We start from the raw sequence: 27,947 nt of genomic DNA on the forward strand, positions 1-27,947 counted from the left end.
TGGATGCTGTTGCTTCTAAAGGAGGTTTTGGTGTGCAGTCTTCTCCATCAGACCACTGCAAGCCTCAGAACGATCTGAGTTGCTTGAACGTAACTTAAAAATGCAGTTAGAGTTAGGTTAATACATATAGTGGCTCTTGCCGTAGTTTGACTCATGGATCACAATTCAGTTTCTTTTCTCCTGACCTTTGGTGATTGCCTCTCCCTGGTTGAGCTCTGCAAACAGGGCCGAGCGAGCCGCAGTTCCTTCATCCTTTGCGGTTTCTGTGTCAAAGATGGGGGGCGGTCCCGGGGGCGGCGGCGGCGGCGGGGGTGGGGAAAGGCATGACCCGCTTGTTAGAACAGATCGCATAGACATGGATGATGCGACAGGACCCTGTGTGAGATAGATGGAAATTATTTACCTACTGAGTTTCAAGGAACAGTGTATCACGATAACTTTTATTTATTGGCATCCTTGGATGCTGAGAGTTCGGGCGGCTCTAGGCAGCCACAGGCTCAGAAGAATTTCTAGCCCCGTAATCGAATGTAATCCTATGAATCCTTCCCTGTACCAGAGCTGGCAAGGCTGGAAAGACCAATGGTCCACACTGCTCCCTTAATGCAGAACTACTCCACCTGAAATATTGGTCCCAAGACTGATGTTAAAAATCTTTAATAGTAAAGATCCCATAGTTTATTCCAGTGTTTACTTACATAAAAGGGAAAACGTCTCTCCTTTTTTCAGATACCAAATTCAGTTACACATACCTTGGTGTGCATTCAGACGTGCAGAAAATGTTTTGATCTAACACAAGCAACTGGGAGGGTCATGAAATGTCAGTTATACATATGGAACATGCTGAATTGTATGCAAGATGTAAAATGTTATTCTTTGGACTGTTGAAGTCATCTGCAAAGATTCAAATACCACAGAATGTGGTGACTCAAGTCTCTTGATTCTGAAATTCAATATTCGAGTTTTTAGTTCAATTTATCAAATTCTTTTTTCTATTTTTTTTTTCAGTTGCAGGAGATCACAGCGCACAAGTTATGAGTGGAGGGGGGCTTGGCAAAGTAACTAATACAATCTTTCAGCTTGCATAATCAGAAGTACATATTTTGGTCTGAATTATAATGCCTACATAGAATATGACCAAAAAGACAGAAAATACTAGCAATGATCTGAATAAAAATTTTTAATAATATCCCAACATCCTAGTAGCAGATGTTAGACAGAATCTAAGAATCGCTTTTTCTGTCTTGCCACTGAGTGTCACTCTGATCCCAGCTCTCTGCAGCACAGAAGGGACTTCTAAAAGAACCATTGAGAAAATTAGATTGGTTCTGATGAATTTACCTGGCTATACAGACATTGTACATCGCACCAGAAGATATTTATAAGGTGGGCAGATACAATGAGAAAAGTACAATGACTTACAAAGTCAAAGCTTCTCTAACTAGCTACCTTTGTTAGGAGATATAGGTTGTTAAAAGCATTCCTGGTAATCCATACTAGAAATAGATATCCTCTGAGGATATTTTTAACCATTTGATACTACTACTCCTGCTTTCCACTAAACTGAAACAGCAAAGTATCTGTCTGGTTTATGCATCTCTCAAGAGTGAAAACTGTAGCTATATTTTAAAAAGTAAACTTGTTCTGGCCTGTAATCCCAACCTGATAATGGGAAAAGGGTTGAGGTGCATATGCTCTCTTTTTATTTACTCTTTAGACATACTTAAAAAAAAAAAAAGGATCCAAGATCTCCTGAGGGAATAAGCTCTCTTCTATGCTATTAAATCTTTTTGATCAAATGTAAACAAATGAGAAGAATCTCCTTCTGGCATTGATTCTAATTTACTGTCAAGATATACCGGAATTGATGTGGACTGCTTTTAGAGACATTCCATTTTTGCTTGGAAGCATTTAACTCAGAGCATTTCTGCTTACATACTTCCTAATTACAGGTTATTGTTTTAGCTGGGGACAACTTCTTCACTGGGCCCCCAATTTATAGTGTCTGTCTCCCTGCCTCTGCTAATGCCAGTAATGTTATCTGCAGCAGAGTCAGCAGAACAGTGAATTATTTTAATTAAAAAAAAAAAAAAAAGTAAGTGGATTTAGTGGCACAATCAGTTGTTGCTGCCTGAGGTGCAATACAGATCTTCCCTTTCTGTTGCCTGCAACCATAGCAACTGAATCCACTATGTCCTGGTTATCCAGAATTATGAACATTGCATTTGTGGGGCTTTTAAAAATACTTAGATACCCAGAAACGGCGCTCACTGTGCACAGTGTGAACATGCAGTTATGAATTTTGTATGCTTTATGGAAGGAGATTAATAGCAGTGGTTAATAACTTTTAGTCTGAGATAAAAATCTGCTTTCCTAAACCCCAGACTGACATCTCCTTTCTCAAACATACCTTACTGCTTCCACTTGCACAGATACAGCGCTGTGGTTTTCCAGAAACTTGTGTCTGTAAGACTCGCATGTCGATTTGGAATTAACACCAATAAAATTGTGCAAAGGCTGCGAAGGTGCATCAGAGAAAAAAAAAAAATCTGGAAGTTATCTGGGTGTTCTGCGCACAACACAGAGCGGTGGGTCACTCTGACAGTCTCTCTGCTTTGAGTGTCAAACTGAAGCCCATCACTGATCATGCAGGAGACTCCAGGCTCAAATGATGCTGCTGAGTTGTGCATCAAAGGCAGTTTCCCAAATGGCAACTAAAGTGTGGGAATATCCATGTAACTGAGATGGAAGCAAAACTCAGAGGGATTTATCTGTGGAAGTGGATAATCTCTCTCCCTGAACTCTGAAAGAAGTATCTTGTGAAAGTACAGACAAAAGGAAGGATTTTAAATGCAACTATTAAATTTGGATGTGGTTTTGCATGACTAGAGAATGTCTTATTTACTTTCCCTTATAGAGCAGTACTGATGAAAAAACAAGTCTAGTCAAAAATCTCAATGCTTGACCTGAAAAGCGAAGACCTTCTAGTCCTTTAAGAGGGTTTCTAGAGTCAGAAAAAAAAATGTACTCATTGAACTCATGCTGCCCATCTGCCCCCTCTTTTCTTTACCAGCCTGATCCCTCCACCGAAGTCAGTGGTTGTGTCCACTGAGCTCAAAAAATTTTAAGTTAGATCTATTAAGAACACAGAAGCTGTCACAAGGTCTTGAAAGACATCTGAGTTTCAGACACTCTTCCCACTTTTCCTCTTAATTTTGTGCAGCCACAGAAATAAAGAGATGGACCAAAACCTGGTTGTTAACATTTCTCCTGCATGATAAATTCCTGTCTAGATTATGACCCGAGTTACAGCTGCACAAGCTAACAGATATTATATCAGGGTATTTTTAATTATGTCTGAACATCTATGGCCATTCTGGAAACTGCAAACAATTTAAATCATAAATTAGGCCAGGCAAAATGGAACAGGACAAATCAAAGGAAAAAAAGGCCACTAAAATACAGGGTAGAACTAACTGCTCCACTGTAGATCTTCCATCTTACAGCACGGCCACATCCAGTAGGACCATCCCCCATCGAAACAGAACAGCATGAAAAAGGCAAGCCTCACTAATGAGGAGCCACACAGAGACCTGCTGTAAAGAGGGGTTCAGCCTTACTCTGGCTTTTGTCCTCTTTTCTTTGCCGTTTTGATTTACGTAACCTAAAATCAAACAAACATTCAAGTGAGGTGAAATTCTTTGTGGGAAAAGGGGGCAGAAAGCACAAAAGTGAACTGGAAAGGCAGAAAACACATTTCACTTCTTGCATTCCCTGCATGCCAGGAAGATGGGACCCGTGCTGCAGTTAAACACGCTGATGTAAAGTGCAGATTTAAAATCAGCCTAGTGAAGTGGTTCCAGGAACTTTCTTTTTTGATTAGTTTTGACCTCTATTAATACACAAACCTTCAAGTTACCAACCTAAGTCACTGGCAATTACTTTGCTTTCCTTAGTCACCCTTCTAAGACTGCTTAGACCTTCAGATTCTAGAATATTTCTGAACCAGGCTCTTAAACTGTTCTGGTATCTGGTAATACATGTGTATAGTCCTATCCAATTTCAGCTAAAGTGCCCTTCACAAAGTCCATTCATTTCTGTTCTGTACAGGGTAGTGTTCGTGAGAGCTGCCTGGAATAAAATAGCATGTTACGTGCCCACAAAAGTTCATCTAGCCTACAGCAGCAGGTGCTCACCAGCTTTGCTATTTGCAAACAACTCTTCAGATTAACTTCAAGCAGATGTTAACAACAGTGTGTCTTTACACAAGGAGTATTAAGAGCCATTTGGACCAGCAAAGGCGGTTATTTGCAAGCCGCCTTTCTTCCTCTTTTATTTCAGCTGTTTGCCTCGGTAACAGCTGCTGTTCTCAGTGCTGTGGTGTCTGTAGACACCACGTGGAGTTATGCTGATAGCCCACTGTTCCCGTTAACACGTTGGTGTGGTCATTTTTCCATCATTTACGAACAAGCCCCTTGTAAGACTATCAGGGGAGCAAGATAGTGTCTGCCTTGCTTTCTGAAAACGTAACACAAAAATAAGCCATAACTTTTAACCTGCTAGCTTTGCATCACAGTGAACTTGGTGTGCTTTAAAACTTGACTCTCAGAACTTTCTGAAAGGGGGGAAAAATCTAATTCTCGCAGTAAGATCCTTTCAAGAAAAGGACATGTGAGCCCTGTGACCATACAGTGAGAGGTCCGTAGGGCATGAAACATCCCAGAAATTTCCTCCCAGGGAAAAAAAAAAAAAAAGTGTCTTCAGCTCCAACTAAATCATGCTCTGAATCGGGTGACAGGAATGGGTCAGGGATTGCTCCTTGCTGGATAGTTTTGAGCCATCTGCAGAGAGACCTGAGGGCCTTCCACTGACTGTGGCACAATAGCTTCCTCTAGTGATGGTGTCTGATGCTGCTCATGGAGCTGGGTCTGATAAATGCAATGTTATCACTGAGCAAGGGTTTGCAGGACTGTGGTACAGCCTCAAAGTAGGCTGTATCTCTACCTTTATCTTGTGCTACTGGCAGATGGGTGATGTACTCTCCTTTTATCTCTGTGCTGGCTACCAATCTTGCTCACTGGAAGAAAGAAAGACTGTTTATGTTGAGGCAGCTGGCTGGTTGAAATTCATCTATCTCAAATCTCATTTAATTCCCTTGAAATTACAGTAGAGCTGAGCAAAGCCCTTTGCTTCTGAGAGGCTAGGCCTTGTCAGACACATTTCTCCTAAAGGCTTCCTTCCCCCAGAGCACAGGGCAACAGCCAGTCTTGTTAGAGAAATAAAATGCTGTTCATACATAGCACAAGTGCTCTGGATGCCATACTGTCACTAATTTTTGGTGGCAGCTTGACGTGTCTTTAGGTCTAAACCCAGCTACCGGGAGACCAAGAATTTCTTTTTGTGTCTTATCGCAGATGTTACTATTTCCTGAGCTGTTCTTGCTGAACAGCTCCCCGGGTTAGCCTTCCATGTCACTGTTACTATATTTGTAGCACTGTAGCAGCACGGAGCCCCAGTAAGAGGCTGCTATCTCTGGGGATATGAGGGGCTCCCGTGCCAGTCCCTGTACAAACACCCGCGATGTTCCTCTGTGTTTATCCAGCTTTCGGCTGACACAGTGCAGTGCGGGAACCAGAGGGAATAAAGTTCTTGTGGTGGGAACCTGCTGGGGAGCATTTTGAATGAACGTGCATTTCTTGCAGCTGCAGTGGCTGATTTTTACTCAGAACGAGAAGATTATAAACATCTACATAATGCATATAAATAAATGATAGATGCACACATGTATGTGTATAGTATGTTGTGCCTATTTTATTAGCCATCCCTATTAATAGGTAAGTATCTGTTTGCAGCTGAGGCAACAGGTGGCTTAGATAGAGGTCATGAAATCCCTTCCTTAATTTATTGAAAAGCCTTCTTTTCATGGCAGCAGATAAAACAGGAGCCCTAATGGGGAATACACTCTTCTAAAAAAAAAAAAAAAAAAAGATATCCCTATTTTCTCCCCCTTTATAGTAATCCTAGTTTCACTCCTAAAATGATTACAGCATTCTGTATTGTTCTTTCCATACATATGCACAGCCAAAGACAAGAATTGTGAAGCTCAGAATATCACATATCAACCTCTGGGAACAGGTGGACTGTGACTCAGGGGCACAGAGCTCTTGTTAAGGTGTTTTTTTTTGTGTAAAAGTAGCTTAGCACAACAGTTCTATTACCTACTGTATTTAAGCCACCTGTCTGCAAGGGGTTATGCTGCCCTGAGATCTGCAATTCACTGGATGAAACAGCTGACTTACAGGCCCTGTAATCTTTGTGAGTTAAAACACAAAACAACAAAAACAGGTCCTTTTCTTGTTACCAGGTCTCAGCAGAATTATTTATCTGCAGAGTTTGAAGCCCCCTGTAATACACTTGTGCCGTTTATCACCTGCTCAGGATTTAAAATGATGTTTACATCTTCAGAGGTACCCAACCTGAAATGCTTTACACAGCCATAGTCTTCTAAATCATTTGAGAACTCTATATTATTGTAATTGCCATCAAGTAATGTGCTCCAATGGGCAGATTCAACCATCTTTTGCTCACATAAAAAATCGGTTAAAAAGAAGACCAATCCCTTTAGCAAGATAGTACAAGTTTTAGTCCCTTTTTTGTCCACTTTGCATACTTTCAGTTTTCTTTTTCCTTTCCCATTGGAATAGGTTGCATTATGTTACAGGTCATGTGGCGTTTGACAGCTGTTGTCAAACAAGCCTCTCCCAGGTTTTCCCTGAACATGTCTCCATGGGGTTTGGTCACTAATGTTAAGTGAACACCACTGACATAATGAAAAATATTTTCAGCCATTATTGGAATAAGAGAGTAAAACTACTTTCTTTCAAAGGGACAGGGATGTGATTTAGGAAGTCTCCACCAAAGAGGCAACTATTGTGGAGTTGCCAGAACGGCTGGTTTTTTAACTGACAACATACCAAAAATCAGAACACGGCCCATTTGCTGGGAAAGGAACACTTGCAATTAAAGGATGAATTTTTTTCAATGAAAAAGTATAAGGAAATAAGGAAAAGGAAGGGTAGAAAAAGGAATGGAAAGTATACAGAAAAGGAGAGAAAAGCCTACGACTGAGAAAAATTGAGCACTCCAAAAATATCCCCATCTCATCCAAGATACAGGCATATAAATTGGGACATCTGTGCTGCCCTTACTTCTATCTGAACAAGGCCCCTGGGATTGCAGTTGTGGCTGTGGCTGGAATTTGGCACTACAGTTTTGACCTTTAGCTTCAGTGAGGTGGCTCAGACGATGGCTGCTCGATAAGTAGGTCAAACTAAACACAGCACAGAAGAGATACTGGGCAGACATTAGGAGGCTCTCGCCTGCAGAAGTTGGTCTTGTGCAGCTTGTTCACCTCAGTACGTAGAGAGGATATATTACAGGAACATGTTTTGATAGAACAGGAGAGAGGCAGGGCCATTTTATAAGAAAATGTCTGGAGGTGATTATTGTAGACAAGAATGAAATGGCCAAAGTCTGCACTGAGACTACTGTAACTGCACTCTGTCAGGCTAATGTAGGAATTATGATAGTACTTCTTGGTGTGCAGAATTTCAGCTTTTAAAGAATGTCCTTAGAGTACTATGTAATGATTAATAAATATTTTTTAAAATGATATTTCAGGAAAAAAAAAAAAGACTTGAAGATACTGTATTGGCTCCAGTGGAAATGGGATTTAAATAAATCTCAGCTGCTTGTTAAGATGTGCAGACTTCCTCCTTAGCTTTGATTTGTAAAGAGAGTGGGAAGGATTTCACTCGTCACTTGAGTGAAATTCTGTATTAGAAACTAAACACTGTAATGAAATTCACTGCTAGTTTGTAAATATTTTCTGTTTGTAAATAAACTACTAGTTCAATTTGCCCTAAATGACTATTGCATGCAAAGAAGGAAAAGTTAACTGCAGATCCACCTGCAACTGAAAGATCTAAGACAATTATCCTTGAGCAAGATTCATTTCTTAATGCACATTTGATGTATGGAAAACTGCAGCAATCTCTCATTATTGCTGGTTTTCTTGCTGCAAAGTTAACCTGCAGAACCAGGAGCAGAAGTTTCACTTCCCCCAGATTATTTATGCAGTCCTTGTCACAAACAAACTTTTTATTATTCTTGTGAACTTATATTAGAGCTGTTCATTTCTTTGCACCACCAAAAAAAAAAAAAAAAAAAAAAAAAAAAAAAAAAAAAAAAAAAAAAAAAAAAAAAAAAAAAAAAAAAAAAAAAAAAAAAAAAAAAAAAAAAAAAGTGGAGGGTTTCAATAGCACCCCTTCCTTAGGCAAAAAAAAAATTAAAAAAAAAAAAAATCAAAAGAAGGGACTTGCTGTTTATCAGTAAGAACTGAAAAAAGACAGGTTGTTACAGCTGTGGCCCAAGTTGGTAAAGCTGTAGCAAGCAAAACCAACAGTTACTGCAGAGGTAAAATGCTACCCTGGGCACTTGAAACATTTCATTATAACAACAGCTTTTTCGTAAGACTGACTGACATCTGAGAATGTCACATCTGGTAGCAAATTAAAACAAATCTCCATTAGGTTGGTAATTGCTGTTGTTCCCGTCGTCAAGATGGCTAAACTGAGATGTGGTGAGTTCAGTGAACAGCCACTTGCCACGGGGTGTATAAGGCAGAAGGCCACTTTATGTTCAAAATAATGAACTACAGAATTACACTTTTAAGGAAATACTGCAGATCCACCTGATTTCCACTGACAAGCATACTTTCTCTGACGTATGCACAATCAACAAAAATGACTATTTCAGGTCATGGTGAAATTACATGGAACATTTTGCTCTCTGGGACAATCCTGCTCACAAACATCCATACTTTAAATATGTACTTTTCTTCTGTGAGCACAGTACAGACAAATATCCTAACCATCACGCCTTTAAATGTCTAAAATTTACATGGGGCCCAGTTTTGTACCACCACTCCACATGAGTAGCAAAACAGGCTCAAGACACAAAAGGTCTAAAGGTCCTTGATTACACTATTTCTTGGCTTTCTCCTTACACAGCCCCACACACTTCAGTAAGATGCTCTTAAGAAGTAAAATATTGTCACACATCTTGGCAGAACCAGAGCCAAACTGAATAAGGAGAGACAACTGTGTTAGATCCAAAAATCTGTAAACATCTGTTTTTATCATCAAATTCTTATAGAGCAGATAGAGGTGGCTGCTGCTGTCAGAGCTGACTGCTTGGCCAATATTTCAAACTTTTGCACCTGTTTAAGTGTCTGTTGGTAATCTGTAAAGACATTTCTTTGTCTTTCCTCTACAGTATCTGCCTGTGTGCTTACTGCCAGAGCCAGGAACACTTTACTGTACACACTAGTGATCTGTTCCAAGGTTGGCTGCAGCTGCCCTGTGCAGGGTACGTGGGGCCTGGAAATGGCACAGCTTTGGGATATTGCCATGGAGCGTGGCCAGAAATGTACACACCACAGTCTACAGCACCTATAGGTTAAGGGGCCAACTGCCAACTAAAAAATCCTGTCCCCTTTCTTTGGAAACACAAGCATAGTCTGATCTAGGATGATGCTCCTGGTTTTCTTGTAACTCAGGCTATGAGAATACAGCTCAGGGAGAAGCAGTAGTATGAAGAGTAAATTATGGGTAAAATATACTTTTAAATCTGTACTTATGCAGAAGTTTCTCTCTTTCCCTCTATAATAAAATACCATTTCTGCATCAGTGTCTCCCTTTCATAAATGTTCCCATTTGTTAACACCTTGCCAAGCTACTGCTTTTTCCTTTTTTCCTTTTTATGCATATAAGGGGAAGCTGCTGTGTGCAACAATTAACAACTGTGTCTGGAATATATCTACAGCTTTTATGTATATCGTATTTCTGTCTAGACCCTGATTCTGCAGACCTTTATGCTTAACTTCACACAGCGTGAATCTGTGACTTTCATTCTCACTTCAAAATGTATAACAAAAATGAAATTATCACTTGAGTAACTCATTGCTTTCTTGAATGTATTTGTTACCAAGCTTCACAGAAGTACTTAAATAACATTTCAACAAGCTATTTAAACAACCTGCTAACTTACTGGATTCTAATTTCCTTACATTCACATTAAGCAAAACTTAAAAAAAATATATACATCCATAAAAATGTGCTTGTAATTTAATCTTTCAGACTCCCATCACGTGAATGATAATTTAATTAAGCCATACTGCCAAGAAAACTTCAAGATCTGAGTAATATCCAAAGTGAAGCGAAATTAGTACTTCAGATGCAGTGATAGTTTCCTGATGGCAAGAAACTATGCTTAACATGAACAAACAAGTAACACTTAGATTTGTATTCAGCAATTTCTTGCACAACTGAAGAGAGGGAAATATAAATACATGATGGCTGAGATACTGGTTTTAAGACCAGTCAAATATAATCTGTAACAGCTACACTTCTGAATAAGATTACCAGTACTCAAGAGCAACCAGAGCTCCTCCTGTTTGATCAAATGGCTGTAATCAGCCTTTTTCTTATAACACTACTTCCATACTTGTAAAGTTCTATTAAAGTTGAAAATTATTCTTTCTCTGTATTAACAAAACTAAATTTGTCCCAGATTTCTAGGGTTAATTCAGCCAGCAGGGCATGACAGTTTCTTTCCCTTATCTAATAATAATTTAAAAATCATGCGCTCTTCTCACATTCACTGTTTGTAATAGACTAAGATGTAGCAAGACATTTTGTACTAAATAAAGAATAATATTTAATATTTTAAATTTTTACTACAGAAACCTACAAAGGAGCAAGTAATTCCAGTCCTCTAATTTACCGTGTTTAAACATTTCTGCATTGCTTCAGACTAGGAAGTGCACACAGATCATGGTGTCTCCTGTGTTTGAACTTGCACTTAAAAAACTTGAGTACTGTAAGGACTTGTACAATGTCTAATGAAGGGTATGAAGAGAAAGCTGTATATTCTGTTGCTGAGCACAAGTATTCTCCTACATGGTTATCACCACCACAGAGGGAGAGATAAAGCACCATTTCCAGGTACCACAGAATCACAGAAAGGTTTGGGTTGGAATCTAATTCCAACCCCCCTGCCAGGGGCTGGGACACCTTCCACTCGATCAGGTTGCTCATAGACCCATCCAACCTAGCCTTGAACACTTCCAGGGATGGAGCATCCACAGCTTCTCTGGGAAACCTGTGCCAATGTCTCATCCTCCTCATAATAAAAAATTTCTTTCTTAAATTCAGTCTTTCAGTTTAGTGCCCTTTGTCTCTCATTACAGGCCTTGGTAATGTCTTTCTCAGTCTTTCTTATAAGCCCACTTTATAAACTGTAAGGTTGCAAAAAGGTCTTTATGAAGTCTTCTCTTCTCCAGGTGAAAGAACCCCAACTGTCTCAGCCTGTCTTTTTAGGAGAGGTGTTCCAGGACTTATTCCACGGAATCATAGAATAGTTGGGGTTGGAAGGGACATTAAAGATAATCTGAAAGCTCCATTTCACTTCCTTATGTTCCTGAGTTCTTAAAATTGTTTGGTGTGGGAATTAAAATGATGGCCTACATCAGTCTTCTGAACAGTCATTCAATTAAAAATAATAATATTTGCATACACAGAAGAAATTATAAATCTGGTGTGAAAGACTGCATGTGCAAGTATGTGATAAGTTTAGGAGATGATATCAGCAAAGAGCTGGCTGATTACATTTTTAATATACTTCAGCAGTTATCCTATCCCGATAATAAACATGGGTACATTATTAGAATAATATAGAACACTGCATCAATGTAGACAGTGGAAATAAACTCTTATATTTATACCAAACAGAAAATTAATTTTTCATGTTTATACTTCTCTTAGAGAAAAATATTCATTGCTATCATCTCCCTATGCATCTCAGATGTAACACACAGAGGAAGTTTATACAAAGAGCATAAGTAATTAGACATTGTTACATTTACTCTCTCTGTTTATGTGTCAGGAATTATTTCTGTATGTCTAACATAACAGTTTTATAAAGCTATCTATCTATGAAGTAATAAATTGTTATGTATTCCTTGTGTCTCTTTTTTCTGTTATTAAATCTTTCTGTTCAGATTCTTCCCACCATTCTTCTCCTTTCCCTGCCGTGTTCCCCCAGTTTTCCTTTAGTCTGACATGTCCTTCAATTTTTTGTGGTTTGTTTTTGTTCCTTCTACTGTAGCAGGCATGGAGAACTGTGTCTGCCTTGCCTCACCATGTGCAGCTGAGGGTTATGACTATAATCACCCCAAATAATTCTTCCCTCTTCCTCCAAACCTGTACCATAATGGCCTGGCACATCTCCACCCATCTTTCAAACTTTTACTGGCTTGGTTGGGAAGTCCATGGACCATGACTTCTGTTCCTGGCCTAGATATTTTTTTTTTCTGACCTGATGACCTGCCTTAAAAGCCAAACTGGTCACTGGCATTTTATGGTTGTTCTTGAAGAAAGAAAGAGTACTTACAGTTTTGCTCCAGGTGAGACCTGTGGTATGATGCTCCTTGATATAAGCTTGAAGCTCAGACCAGATGTTCAGATATGACTTCACCCAATCAACATGGCGCGTGTCACTGTAAAAACAGAGACAATATTTATATATTTGTGAATGTATGTAAAAAAAAAAAGCATTACTATTCTTGCTTAGAGCAGGTAAACCCCAACAAATCAGTTAGCAGGCAGCCAGCCAGCCCAGTGCTGCAAACACTGAGGCCTACTACACTGGAAAGCTTCAGCTCCTTCCAGAGGGCAAACAAGGCCAAAGGACGTCTCTAGCAGAGAGTGCTTCCTGCTAGAAGGGTGTGTCATCATTCTGCTCAGGCACAAAGTCAACTGAAGGAGCACTAAAAGTGTACTGAGCTGGGCAGTAGGTACCCAGACTCAGTTTCAGGGTGCTGAACTTTAAAAACTAAATATCCATGGGTTCTTTAAGATATTCTAGCTTCCAAGTTCAAATGTGGCCAGGGTAATGCTGGATCATGGTGTAGTCACCAGACTTAAATATTTATAGATCAAAAATTTTTAAAGTACAAGTCACAAGTTGGCTCTAGAATCATTATCATTAGTCTTCCAATGGGACTGTAAATGAAAACAAGAAATATGTAAAGAGAGATAAACTGTTGGAGTCTTTCCTCATGATGAGTTATTACTGAATAGTGATGGCTGTGGACTGGATGCTTACAAGGATTTGTGTGTCTACCTTCTATTTATTTCCTTTGGAGTTTGATCCTTAATAATGCAGAGGATCTGGGTCAACAGGCTTAATGCAAAGCCTACTGAAGTCAAGAGAAAGCCTTCCACACTTTGGAAGACACTGTGGTCTGATTCAGTGAAAAATAGGAAAATAACTCCTTATTAAAGGAAGAACTAAATACCTAAATAATACGCGTGGCTTTTTTTAAGCGGGTACAGGAAGGACCTGTATTTTTTCTTTTTGCGCATCAGCTCACAGATATCACTCATGGAATTTTTTCTGTTAATTCCTTGTGCTTTTTAAGAACAGTGCAGTGGTATAGAGAAAAATTAAATGAGGAGCTATGGAATTTGATGTGCAGCTGTACACACCTACCACCTAAATACGCATTTTCAAGCGAAGAGCAAGAATGGCAACAGTATGAGTGCACAAACGAGACAAGGACACACAGCAGCTAGCCAGCCACATGTTGCTATGCAAATATACATTTGCATATAAGCCTATGAGGCTGGAAAGCCAGAAAATTAAATATAATCTTAAAACGTGCAGAGAGTGAAAACCAGCACTGCTAGTGCTGCTGCCATTCTCACTGCAACATGCTGCAGGTCAAAGATGAGGAGGAGAAAGTACACTACTGCAAGCAGGTTTTACTGAATGCTTTTCAGTTTACATATTATTTCTGTGATGGCAAGGTGAACCCTACTGGTATGGTTAATGCTCTGTTCTCCGGCTAGTGGATGCTGGGGCTTGGCAACATACCTGTTCTTGTAGTCCTTTAATACCCTGTTAGTATAAAAGGTAGCAGCATCATTCATCTCCTTGACATAAGGGCCTGGTTTAGGAGACTAGGACCATCAACCCATGGTAGCAGGAAACAACAGAAGGAGAAAGGAAGTAAAACATTAGTCAGACACCTTCCCTGACACATTAGGTTTATTACCTTCTTGGATGTAGTAGACTGAGGAACTATTTAGATGAGATTACAGGGCTCTGCAAGATTTGGAACTATTGTGGGCTGCACCATCCAGAAGCACATTTACACCCCTCCGAGCCCTCCCGTGTGTCACTCACCACTGCTATCCAGCCAAGGGCAGGTATGCTTTCACTGACAGCTGAGAGGTGGTTGAACATTTTACTCCCTCTGTTCCTTTCTCTGAAGTTCTGGATTTCCTGAATCTTCTCTGATATTGGCTTGAGAAGCATTGCCACCTCATTCTGGAAAAAAAAATAAAAAAAATAAAAGAAGACTCTGCTGTTAACAATTGGGAATGGGGGTCCAAAAACATCCTGTGGTTTAATATTGTCTGCCCAGCCCACTGATTTAGGAGTTGGAAAGGAAGTTCATCATAAATTTCTGCATTACAGTAACTAATTATCTTCCTCTGGTTGCAGCAATAAAATGCACAGACATTAAGTGTTAATAATGTGTTGCAGTAAAAAATGTTCTCAGCACTGGCAGTGTTTTCACATGCTGCCCAGGTTAAGAACCATATAGACCCATAGCTCAGAGTTAGCAGAATGCTTGTATTTTGTATCTGATATCCCTTGAACTTCTTGAGACTCTTTATACTGTCTTGAGTTTTTCATGTTATTAATCAAGTTTTCTTTCTAGAAGAAACACAAACTACTTGTTAGCAGCCTCTTATCATCTGGCAACAAGACTGGGAAAGTAATACACAGAAGGCAATATCAATTTCAGCTTTCCCTATCAGTATGTTTTAATCTTTTAATTTCCTTTGGCTGCAAGCAATGTGAGAGGATTTCATGGGAAACATACTGCCTGCAAGCCGTGGTTTGGGGAAATTCTCCTGTGCTAATCAGAAACGAATGGTATCCAGGGGAATGACTGCTGAACGGAAGGAATAGTGTCTGGAGTGAAGAGAAAAGCAGAAGGAATGTAGAAGTTACCCCAGCTCTTTCCTGTGCACAGTGAATGCTAATCACACTGACCCCATGTCTCAGAAGAACTAATTTAGAGCTCTAACTCACTGGGAAAAATTCTTCCACTCAGAAAAAAGATGACTGAGGGACATGGAGTCATCAGTTCATCAGCAAAACAACTGCTACACCTTGCAACCCTATAACATTGCAAAAGTCTGCTCACAGAACCCATACGATGTCCCACCAAAGACAGTGCACCATTCTGATTCTCCCTGGCGCTTCACTTGAACATCACTCAGGATGTAGCAGAACTCTGCATTTCTTTCTCACCTTTTCTAGGGCTACCTCTTTAATGGAATAGTGTGCTTGCTGGAGACAACTAATCCTCATGTTCTTGAGGACTACTGCTGTTATGATACACACAAGATGATGCGTGCATGTCCTGCTTGATCTCTGTCCTCTGTAAGGTCTTTCTTTTTACCCTTCCACAATTTTATGCCGTCTTAAAATAAGCATGTCTGTTTTGGACCAACACAGGTCAAAAGGCACTTCAAAAACATGACAAAAGAGGTGTTCTGCATTTTGAAAAGAATTTTGATCCACCTATGGAGCCTTAATATTTTAGTGGTAGAGTAATTCTGAGAAAGGCCTATGAATCTGAAATGCACGGGGATATTTGATCTTCTCCTGCAACAAAGTGGGTTGGGAGAAAACAAATATTTACAGTATTACTGGGAAATGAAAAGATTTTTTGCTGATGACTTAATGACCAGCATAAGTTATTACGTCTGAAAAAGCCCCGAAACCTCCATGATTTGTAGTTCTTAAAATCTGATTTTGTTGCCATAAACATGATAATGTCTGCAGAAATTCTTCTTTCTAATTTTTGCTTGTTTACAACATGCTGCAGCTGGTTGGTTCTTTCTTATTTTCCAGGGAAATCTTTCAAGTATGACAGTAGCTAACAAAACTGAAATTCAAGAAAATGCTTGTTCTGCTTTGATATTATGCCAGTTTTCCTCCCATAAAGTCTAAGGGATATTTACAGTCCTTAGCTTACTGTGAATCTTCATGGCCCAGTTCCAGCCAAAGAGAATATCAGGTCTAAAAATACAGCTCCACAGATGCCTGGTATATGTAGACAGCACTGGGAGGCAGCACATTTCTGTGGATAGGGCACAAAAGTGGGAGTCCATAAACGGGGGTTCTCTTTGCAGCTTTCCCATCAAATTGCCATCAGGTTTCAGAAAAGCTGTGTTAGCTTCCTTCGATTTCCCAGATATGAAATAATGTTAATATATCTGTTTTACTTTGTAGAATACTTTGATATCTATGGAAAAGAAGGCAAAATTAGGATCAAATATTTTTCTGAATGACCCACATTGACCCACAACTCCTCCTATTCCTCCTAGAAAAAATCCCAGACACTTCTCTGAGGATTTTCTATCAGTGGTATAGACAGAATTTCTGTCTCTCAGAACACAGGACTTAATCTATCCAGTGAACCAACTGTTTATAAAAATGTAGTGGATCTATTTAATTTCACAGAAAAAGCCCCCTGTGTAAGTTTTAAAGGTGAAATATGTATTGCTAAGGAAAGTCGCTCAAAGTAATCATTCCCTTGGCACTGCAGTGGCACCAGAAGAGCCACAAAGGGCCTGAAGGTTTGCTCAACTCTGTCCCATGCGAGATGAACTGGACAGCCTGCTGTCCCTTCACTCTGCACTCCTCCCATTCTGCAATAGCTGCCCAAAATGCGTGTCTGTTTGTGCCAGCTTCTTGTCATACAAGATTCTGTGTAAGGGTTGGACACAGGAACATAGACAGGCCTGCAAGGAATCACTTAATTGAGTTCTGTCTCAGTTCTAAATTTTTAGTTAGTGATTAAACTGCAGATGAATTACAGTGTATACGACATATGGGTATAGAAAGGCTCATTAATTCTGGCAGTAATCAGTATTGTTTGGGTTTACAATGCAGAAACAGTTGTGCTGAGGGTTCTAGAAGAATAATCTCTTTATTGCAATGAATATTAAAACAGCTGATTGTTAATAAAATGTTTGTCTATACGGCATGTCTAAGAAAAAATGAATTCAAGGAGATGGATCAGAGCTGTTGGAAAAATCTCCAGTATGCCTTTGGCATGTGCTAGATAAAATTTCTTGTCACTTAAGACACAGCACAGTTGTTTAGCAGAAATTTAAGAGTCTCTGTATAAACACCATTCCTATTATAATATCCATTTTGCTGAAATGTTTAAAAATGCAACATGGGCACAACTTAGAACCATCAGAAGTAATTCCCAGTATGCTTTTTTCATTTTTTAAAAAATAATGATTAAAACCAGAGAGTCTTTTTAAATATGAATACCTAAACAACCAGCCAGCTTTGCTCCATGTCTTACAATTCTTATTAGAAATTCAAGAGCAGTAAGACTACTGCTGTGATTAGCCAAAACACTCCAGAAAAGATACAGCATGCAACAAGAACTGCTTTCAGAGACTTAACACTCTCAGCCCAGTCTCATAAAATGCCCTATTTCAACAGACCACACCACACAGACTTTCTTCTCCTTCATGTTTCTGCAGTAACCACATGAGAAGTCCCCCAGGTTTAACACAACTGGGGCACATGGACACTTCTTCAGGAGAAGGGCCAAACTTCCGAGTTTTGCGATTTTTGAGATCTGCCTGTGAAGTCAGACTGAGTGGCTTGATTGAACTTTGACTGCTTGAGCCAGTGATTACTTGAAAAGCTCAGATTTAATTTGAGAAAATGGGCATTTTCTCAGGACCACTACTGTCCAGAAACCTGCCAGCATGAATCATAAAGGCACAAAACCCAGCAGGTAAAAAAAAAATACGGTTTTTAAAGATCTTACGTATTTTTAAGCTAATCTTACATGGTTTTGAGGGATGAGATTGTCTACTGAAGAATTTTTATGTTGAGGGGTGGCAACACAGTTCAGACCTCACTATTATACTGTTTAAATCAACCTTATTATGAAAAAAAGCATGGCGAGAGAACAAATACACTTTAGGTTATGCTAACTGAGGGGTTGGCATCCCTTGGCATAGAAGCAGTAAAAGAGAGCTGCGAGTATTTGGGATCCCCAGCCCTTTATTTTACTCAGCTGCGACCTGAACAGCATAACTACAACCTTTATTCTGTGGTGTACGGTTCTGTTATCTTCTCCTGTCAGTTCAAAATCTCCACCATACCTACATTGTATTTTTTAGGAGCTTGTTTGAAACATAGAGTTGATTTGAATCAGGTGTCTCTGTATGTGTTGGCAGGCAGTGCAGCCTAATGGAGTGATTCTGCACAACAGTTGGTGCTGAGGTCTTGACATTCACACTGCACATGTTTGGGGGGGCTATTTTGGGCCAGCTGTAAATTGTGGTTTAGATGCTGTCTGGAAGCCTATCTTCCATTTAACTTCATCAAAAATAAACCCACTTTGAGCACCCTAAAACTGCTCTGTAATGTGAATCATGGCATAGTAAATGGGGCTGATTTGAAGGAGAAATATAGTTCCGCTGTGAGCCAAAACACTAATGTAGACACAGCCATTATCTCTGCAAACAGCCTCGTACAGTCCCATCCCACATTTTATCCTTTTCAAGGATGAAAGATGTCATGGATAGACTCTGCCACACTCAGTTCTAACAATGTAAAAGGTGAGCATCTGCTCTCAGCTGAGACTTGATTCCCTCTACTGCAAAAGAAGTAAGAGATGTCCCTGAGGAATTCTTTCCACATATTAACAGATATTAGAAGACTATATGTTAGAAGACATTAAAAGATGTGAAGAAATGGAGTCTAGGGGTGCTGCCCATTACTGTAAAGAGAGCCCAGAAAGACACACAACATTCCTACCTTGACAGTTAAAGCTGATGAGCAGAATCCCATCCTGTGTCTATAGGAATAAGATACCAGTAGCTTCAGTGACCACAGTGAGATGTATTTTGTATAGATGTGGTTTAAGAAAGGCCTATCTTTTTGCCTGTAGCTGAGTATTCACAATCTGGATGGAATTAGTGTTCAGATTAGGCTGAGAAACAGCCTCTTTTATTAGAGTATAGAGTATATATAGAAAATGCATTTTTTTTCAGAGGTGAATCCAAGCTAGTTGGTAACTTTGAATGTCTCAATTATGCATCTGGATTCCTCAAATTATTACTTTTTCTTTTTTTAAAAATTATTATTTCCATAGAAAAATACTTTTGTTGGCGTCAGTCAAACTGTTCTTTTAGCACTGACTATCTTCATCTCTCTTTACAGAGTGTTTCACATTTGGTACCACAGTTTTGCTCTTCAAATTGCTGTATAACCCACCACACCTGAATCCAATGCTTCCTCTGCAAGCGTTTTCTGATTGGCAGTAGAGACCACTAGTGACATTTTTCTCTGAGAACAATTCTTTTAGGTCCCTCTAGCATTCTTATATTTTCAGGGTTCAAAGCTCTCCTCCTACCTAACTAGAGAGAGACATTAATTCATTATGGCATAGTTTTCTTTGACTGTAAATCTTCAACACAGTGGTATAACCAGTGTTGGATTTGTTGGTCAACAGTACAGGTTTTGCCACTTCAACTCACTGCTGTGCAACAGCAGGACTATGACACAGAGAGACAAATCTGCAGAACTGTCTGGTCAGCTTCATCAGCACAGAAGCTTAGACACATTTGTGTGTGCTTCCAAAGTGACTTAATTGGTATTTGGCTTTTATTCCTCTTAGATAGCACAAAAATTCTCAATCTAACAGCCAATATCAGCTGTAGCAATTTTGTCCTTTGTGGGAAAAAAACAGGGAAGACCAAACTACAACCCCACATGACAAATTACTACTTTAGTCATTTGTGGGTTTATTTTGAAATGTAAACTCTGAGGCAGGGCAAATGGAGAGGAATGCAAAAGACAAATAGCTTCTAACCAGTGGAGAAATCCAGGGCCTGACACAAACTGCATGCATCAGTTTACAGCAGTGCAGAATCACACACAACGCTTTTAGCCAGGACTCTCATTTTTAGATGGACTTGAACGCTCTATATATTGTTTTCTTGTCCACTGCAGCTCTCTGTGGGAGGTATTTTCAACAAGAAAGGGTCCTCCTGCTTTGGGCACACAGGTGACATCCCACAGCTAACGAACAAGAACAATTACAGCAATGAACTGCTTTCAACTTTTTGATTGACTCCTCCTCAACCCTGCTGCCCGTGTCAGTGGGGCCCAAGGCATTCCTGGTAGCAAGGCTGTGTTGAGCCACAGTTACTTTGTTCACAGCATCTGAGATTTGATGATGCTTTGCTAAGGGCAACTGCCTTTCACATGGGGCACATCCCAAGACAGGGATGTTGGGCGATGCAGGTTTCCATCCTTGGACACGCATGTGGTTCGCCTGAGATCTCCCCAGGGACAAACTGTAGGTTCGTTAAGCAGTCCTGGAATCTGCATAACTTTCAGAATTCAGAAATCATTGGTTGCGGTCTGATTTAGACCAAAGTAAAATTACAAAAAAAAAACCCAAACAAACAAACCTGTGAACTGAAAAGACCTGCTGTTCAATCACCTGTACCCTCAGTGCTTTCCCTTTTAGAAGGTTATGTGCTATCCACAGATCTGTGGCAACAGAGAAAGAGAGTACTAGTTTGGATTTGTGTTAAGCAGAAATAAAGAAAATGATACTTAATGAGAAAGGGAGTGTGCTATCAGCATCCAGCTTTTATTGATCTGGAAGTTTTGGCAAACACAAGTGAAGAAAGAGAAATGCTACAAGGATACTTACAGAAGTTAACTACAAAAAAGGCACTGAGGTGCTGGAGCAGGTGCAGAGAAGGGCAACGAAGCTGGTGAAAGGTCTAGAGAGTAAGTGCTTTGAGAACTGGCTGAGGGAGCTGGGGTTGTTTAGCTTGGAGTGAAGGAGACTCGGGGCGGGGGGGGGTACCTTATCAGTCTCTACAACTACCTGAAAGGAGGCTGGGGTGAGGTGGGGGTCAGTTTCTACTCCTGGGTAATAAGTGACAGGAGAAAAGGAAATGGCCTCAAGTCGAACCAGGGGAGGTTTAGACTGGATCTTAGAAAAGATTTCTTCCCTGAAATGGTTGTCAAGCACTGGAACACACTCCCCAGGGAAGTGGCTGAGTCACCATCCCTTGATTAAAAGACATGCAGATGTGGTGCTTAGGGACATGGCTTAGGGGTGGAGTTGGCAGTGTTAAGTTTATGATTGGACTTGATCTTACAGATCTTTTCCAACCTAAACAATTCTGTGACCTGAAAATACAATGAGCTTGAGGCTGATTAAAGACAGATGAGTGATTTCGAGACAAAATTATGAGATAACAGGTGCCAGGGGCTATCTGGACCTGACACTGAGTAAGAGTTTGCAACAATATCCAAAAATGAGCCTATGAACGCTGCAAGGTGACTGGAAACTGTTGGTTCATCACTGGGGCTGTGACCACATGCAGTTGTGGGCTTGCTGATAACAGAAACATGTCAACAGTTTGGCAAGATTTCAGAGAACAGGAGCGGGGTAAGGGGGTTCCCTCGCAAGGTCAGAAATCTCAGGTTCTGTCCATGTCACTCTGGGCACTTTCTGTGAGTTTGGGACCCGAGGACCTTAAAAGGACTGAAGCAAATTCTTCCTCAGGCTATTTCTAGATACAGAGGAGCACGTTTGCAGCAATCAGTCAGCTGACAGAAAGGCAGCAAAACTCAGCTCGAGCTCTTTTGCATAAGACAGTAACAAATTAACAAGGTGAGGAGTACCTTGCTGTTCATACTTTTGGAAAACAGTAAGGGTCATCCCAGTAAGTATGATAAAAGGTAGGGGGAAATGGAATAACATAAGAAAGTCAAGGTAATTAGAAAATAAATCCTGCTAGGATGCAGCATAAGGAGTCCCAGGAGTCCTGTTATTGAAGTACTTTAAAATAGAAGAGAGAAGAAAATGAGCAATCCTACACTGACAGAGTAGGGAACTCTAAATCTTCATCTTTGATTTCTACATAAAAGTTCTGAGAATAACTCCTTTATTCAAAGATTGTTGCCACAACTATTTTAATGCTACAATATTTTTTTTTTTTGGTTGTCTATAAAAAGTAAAGACTGAAGGATTTGTACTCATGGATCTAAGTCTAACTTCAAATACAGTTTCTTGGGTTTCTGTGGGGAGGGGTGTCCCTTTTCTAGGAAAAAAAGGGAAAGCTGTCCTTTATCTCTTTTTTTTTTTCCCCACCCCTCTCCTCCTACCTGTGTTCAGAATCTGGTTATTTAAGCCAGGTATTTAACTGGAATGTTTGTCTGCAGAATGTTAGTAATTAAATCCATGAGCTTTGGCAGTCCTATGAACTCAGCATTTTTTTTAAAGAGAAATTACGTAATCATTTATAGTCTGCACTGCATCTGCCATTTAAATCTGTTTGTAGTACTTCTTACCACGGGCATGCTCGTGCTGCTTATGCTTATATTGATTCACAAAAATATTTATCTCAATAACTTGCTCCCAGCATAGGAACAATGGATCCCTCATTCCCTCAAAGCAACTCTTAAAATTGTTTGAACTTTTAAAGTGGAATGAAACAACTCTTAAAGAGAAGACAGTATTTGAGTCACCATTCACAAAGAATTAAATGCAGTGACTTTAAGCAGCAATCTCATAAGTTATTATTCATGATCATAAATTAGAAAACATCGTTAAGCAGATAAACTTGCTCAGGAGCACTAGTAACTTTTAAAATTATTATACAATGAAATAAAAAAAATTGCTTTCATCAGAATTGTGTTTTGCTTAGACTATGGGGCATAGAAAATTCAGATTCAAAATTCAGATCCAAACTATTTCAGAATGTTTTGTGAGGGTTTATGTTAAAACCTGTCTTCCGAATTGCCCAAGCAATATGTAAGCATGCAGTCTCAAAATAGCTTTTCTAATGACTTCTCACAGATCATAGCAATATTCTAATTTATTTTCCCTTCTCCATCTTCTTTGTGCTCTATACTCTCTTTTACTATTTATAATAGACATGTTTTTATTTTAATGTTTGAAGTTTGGCGTCAGATAATATTTTCTAATAAGTGGATGAACTGAAAAAAACCATCTTGTTGAATGAGCCTCTATGCAGCAGCCATTAGCTGAGACATACACAAACAGGAGTATCAACTGGTGATTTTGTCATGTGATCTCTTCCACTGCACATACAAATATAGAACATGACCATAAAAAGTAACAGAACATGCTCCCTACGAAGTAATTTATTGCAGTTGATGCTAGATTGGTATGCCAGCTGGAATTACCTTCCCAGCTCCTACTATTTTCACAGATACAGATAATAAAGGCTGTGCACTGCAACGGATTCCAGATGAAAAAAATATCAGCGATATTAGCAAGAAGCAAAACTCTGCAAAAGCAACTTTTAGCAAGCCTAACTGTTTGAAAATGCTTGCTAGTGACTCATAGCAGGAGTCAGAGAGCTAAATGAATACTAGGGCTTCAACATTTTCATAGGAAAAAATCCTGCTTTTTGTGCGATATACACTTCCCTCTTTGCTGAGCACAAAAAAAAAAAATTCAAGGATTATTATACATATAGGAACTTTCTTTTTGTTTGGACTCCTTATTCATTAGTTTGTAAGCTGCAAGAGCTGAGCTAATTTATTTTTCCAGTGCATTTTCCTCTCCCTCTTTTTTTTTTTTTTTTTTTTTTTAAGGCACCGTGTATGACATCCCAACATGACAGGAACTCAGTAAATCCCCTCAGTCTCCACACCGCTGTCTCTGAATGTCTACAAAGCTCCTATGCCATAATCGCAACTCGCTGGCTCATTCACAGCTTTACATTATAAAGCAAACAGTCTAGACAGCTGAATGACAGAATTACTCTCTTTTCTCTTGCATTTATAGATATGCTGTCATCTTCATTTGCTTTTCTCTACCCTGTGCATTCTGATATACTAATGATTAGCTTTCCTGTTTGGATTCCACACTGACTGCGTGGCTCTAGGCTATAAATACAACCAGAGCCCAGATGACATCACATCAATAAGGTCCTGGGGAGCAGGGGGGAGGACCCCTACTTCTTTCCTTCTCCTGGTTAGCTGGTGGTAACCAGCTTTTTCAAAATGGTTAACCAATCTGGCTTTACAATGGGCTATTTTTCGTCATTGACACGGACATCTAAAAAGCCTGATGCCAAGAACCATCACTCTCTGCAGTGGGAAAAAAAATGTTCAATTTGTAAAGGATAGGCAGCCTTCAATTATTTTCAGGTCTGACCACATTGTAATTGAATGTATCTGTGCAAGAAATATATGCAAAGAGGAGAAAAAGAATGAACAATATGTGTTTGAATGCCTATAAAAGATATGTACCTAATAGTTTTTAAGAAAAACACTTAAGTTCTCACTAAGAAACTTTAGCCTGTACTATTCCTGGACTATTGGAATGATTTGTACACACATATCATGTGGTATTTCCTCAATGCTAAAAGATACATAAATGATAGAATTGAGTTCAACAAGATGCAGAAATCTATGCAAGACCGATAATGTGCAACTAAGACTTAAGGATACACGTGGCCAGCTCTGGTGATGTTTATGACAAGGTTTTTATTATTTGGTGCTTTTCTTAATGTTTCTGTAACTGTCATTCTGGATTGCTGCAAAATCTCTTTTTATATCTATTCCTTTTTTTTTTTTTTAGCTTGTTTTATTGCCATTTTTAGATGAAATTTCCAAACTTCACAGCTGAAAAAAATCTCAGAGCCTTGACTTGTGGTCAGAAAGTTGTAAAGGTAAGAGTAGAGAGCATCCATTGCCATTCTTACTGGAAAAGCTGAGAAAATCACACTGATAGCACATCAACACAGTAGGCCAAGCCGTGACCTACAGCCTTTACTCAAACCAGAGCTGGGACAATCCCACCACTTCAGAACATCGCATTACATTATTGGAAACTGTTCACTGGGGAATATTTTACCTATGAGCATGAAGAGTTTTGTGGGCCACTGGGTCCAGTTGTATTCACAGCCAATATAAATGACTGCTTGAGGCCTGTACCAATGGGAATTTTGCCTGTTCTCCGTGAGTCATGACCCACTTTTACTCTCTCAGATCAGGGACGGCTGGAAAAACAACCGATCCCTTCTTGCTTGGAACTCTAAATCTGAAGTCTCGCCTGGAATATCTCTGCTTTTTTTCATTGCCTTGAGTACCCTTGCCATTAAGACATACTGATTAGAAAAACTTTTAATTTGTGTCTCTAAGAACAATAGTAACATCAAAAAAAAAATCAATCATTTATATCACGTGCAGAGAGTTCTGATCTGAAAATAGGGAGTTTAATGCATTTTGTGGTGGGGAGCTAGTGGAAAAAGGCTGAACTGAAGGCCATGGAGAGACTGTGCAAGTGAAGACTTCATTCTCTGCATACTCCAAGAAAAAAAACTTGAGGGTGGTCCCACAGAAGGGCTACATGATTGCTATTGCCAGGAATGATACAGTGCTACTGGCCCTGTGCCCTCTAGGAACTACAGATGAGATATCATAACAACTCCACAGCTTTCCTGAGCTTTCTAGTTGTGAGGGGAGGATTTAAATAGTTGCCACTAAAATAAGTACATAAATCAACTTGATAAAAGTGGTTGTTTTGTTTTTTTTTTTTTTCTTTAATTTTCTTGACAAAATGCTTTGCTTTCCTTCCAGAATTGGCCTAACCTGGACTTCAGCTTGGAGAATACTGAGTCTACAGGCCAGTATCGATTTTTCTCTCACTAGCTTATACCCTGACTTTAATGTCTGTCATAGAGCATCCCTGGGGGGCTAGCAAAAAGCCATTCTATTCCATGGCACTTCCAGTTTCCAGAGAAACACTGATCCCACTTACAGCCACAGAGTGGAAACCTTCCTTTGCTTTCTTTAATGATCTTACATGTATTAGTACAGAAAAGGTTCTTAACCCTGAACCATGGCTTTCTGATTATTACCGTGCTTATAAAAGTGAAAGCAAGCCTCTAAGTGCACTGTATAAATAACATAACAAATAAAAGCACATGCAGGGCTTGGTAACATATGGGAATACAGGCTTTTAAATACACTGCCTCTTGAAGCTCTAGGTCACTTTCCTTACCTCTTGAGGCTCTTGACACTGAGATGCTAACACCAGGAAAGATCTCTGCGCTTGGAAAGCAGCACGTACCATCTCTGCCTGTAACAAAAGGAGGAATATAAATTAAACCTTAGCCTGTAACCTCAATGCTTCTTCTTGGCAGCTCAGAGTCAAGCGTGACAGCTCAAATCTTTCTTGCTGCTCCTCATCTAAATCACAGCAGAGTTGACTGAAAGTAATGTATTACAGTACTGGCTTAGCTATAAATTTTTTCTTTCCATCTAAGGTTAAGTTCCCTATCTTCCTCAGATAGGAAATAAAATGAGTTGATATGTAGACTTTTGGTTATAATTTCTAAGATTAGTCACAGAAAGACTTAATTTTAACACTTCAGAGTATGTCGAGGCATTTTAATGGTGATGCTTATACCCAAGTGCACGGTAAGAACTTATTACCACTGCAAACAGCAACCTGCAAACTTTCTGTTGAACTGGAACTTAGGCTGTAATGTTGTTCAGGAGGAGTTGAGCTTGGCACATTTGCTGAGGGACTATGCTGTAATTAATTCCTTGCCTGTCATCTGCAGGCAGACTCTAAGATTGATGGCTACGAGAGACTGTGGCTGAAGGTTTTTGGGCAATTTTCCCTCACAGAACTCTAGAATTTGGGTACAGCATGTTCACGTGCTACCAGTGGGGATGGGAGGTAAATCTCTATACTCCTGGGTACTCCCTACTGTTCAAGTTTCTGGTCTTTTTTGTTTATTTGAACCCTACACATTTTACATTCTGAATGCTGTACATTCTGATTAGAATCAGAATTTCAGTATCCCCTGTGCCTCATCCAGGCAGATGAGCACTGATGATGAGAAAGCATTACTGGTATAGAAAAGAACTATTCATAACTAGTGTATATTGCTAAATAAAGATCAAACCAAACCAAATGCTGTTAAGTTAATCTAATATGAATAGGTACATTTAAAACCACTTTGTGAAAGGGTGGGGAAGCTCATGCTGTTTTTCCTTTGGGGTTTTTTCAATGTAAAAAGAAAACAAGGAAATTTTATATACAGGCCTATATGGATGCAACTTAAAATACATAAAAGTCAGGAAATTTGAAGTTGTAGCAAAGTAAAACAGCCAAATTGTGTTTATTCATCTTAAAATGTGATGCCATGAATAAAACATGATCTGTTAGGAAGAAAATCAGTACATGGAAGATGGTAAAAGAGACCTAACTTGGACAGTATTTGAGAGAAGGGGATAATACGGTCTGACAGGCTGAGAGTTGGAAGGGTCTAATCATCTCTATAAATAGACAGAGAAATAAATAATAAGGGAACTTTTATGAGCATAGGAGACTTAAATTTTCCAGACAGAGACATAAATACCATCAATAATAGCAAGGTTTCGATATTCTTAGACATTTCAGATGACTGACTTTTTGGTACAGAAATTCACCCAACAACAAGGTGTGGGTTATTTTAGGCTTGGGGGGGGGGGTGCAGTTTGTGAGTGTGTGAGAAGAACCTTGCAGAACAGCTGAGCAAAAACTGATGTTCCTGAGGAAGAAGTGATTATGAATGAATTCGGAGCTTCTTAATTTGCACGATGGACAAAAATAAATCTATAGCTAAGGCTTGGTACAAGGCAAAGTTTTATAAAATAGAAAAATCAGTGAAAGAACACGATTGACCTGAGGAACTCAGTGATTTGAATGC

At 39.5% G+C, this 27,947-nt stretch overlaps 1 protein-coding gene across 2 annotated transcripts in view; it reads right to left on the bottom strand.

Moving 5' to 3' along the window:
- The window catches only part of CAP2 (cyclase associated actin cytoskeleton regulatory protein 2), a 66,519-nt gene that overhangs the window by 8,208 nt on the left and 30,364 nt on the right, over positions 1–27,947 (bottom strand). For both annotated transcript variants that reach the window (XM_027898457.1, XM_027898458.1), the window contains exons 4-8: positions 26,249–26,326; positions 14,308–14,451; positions 13,996–14,081; positions 12,511–12,616; positions 186–375 (exon numbers count right to left, since the gene is read on the bottom strand). In XM_027898457.1, coding sequence (XP_027754258.1) covers positions 186–375; positions 12,511–12,616; positions 13,996–14,081; positions 14,308–14,451; positions 26,249–26,326 — 604 coding nt within the window. The remainder of the gene's footprint in view (positions 1–185; positions 376–12,510; positions 12,617–13,995; positions 14,082–14,307; positions 14,452–26,248; positions 26,327–27,947) is intronic.

This window comes from Empidonax traillii, unplaced genomic scaffold (assembly GCF_003031625.1).
Source record: "Empidonax traillii isolate 1590-97213 ecotype Southwest subspecies unplaced genomic scaffold, ASM303162v1 scaffold597:size822913, whole genome shotgun sequence".
NCBI lineage: Eukaryota > Metazoa > Chordata > Aves > Passeriformes > Tyrannidae > Empidonax > Empidonax traillii.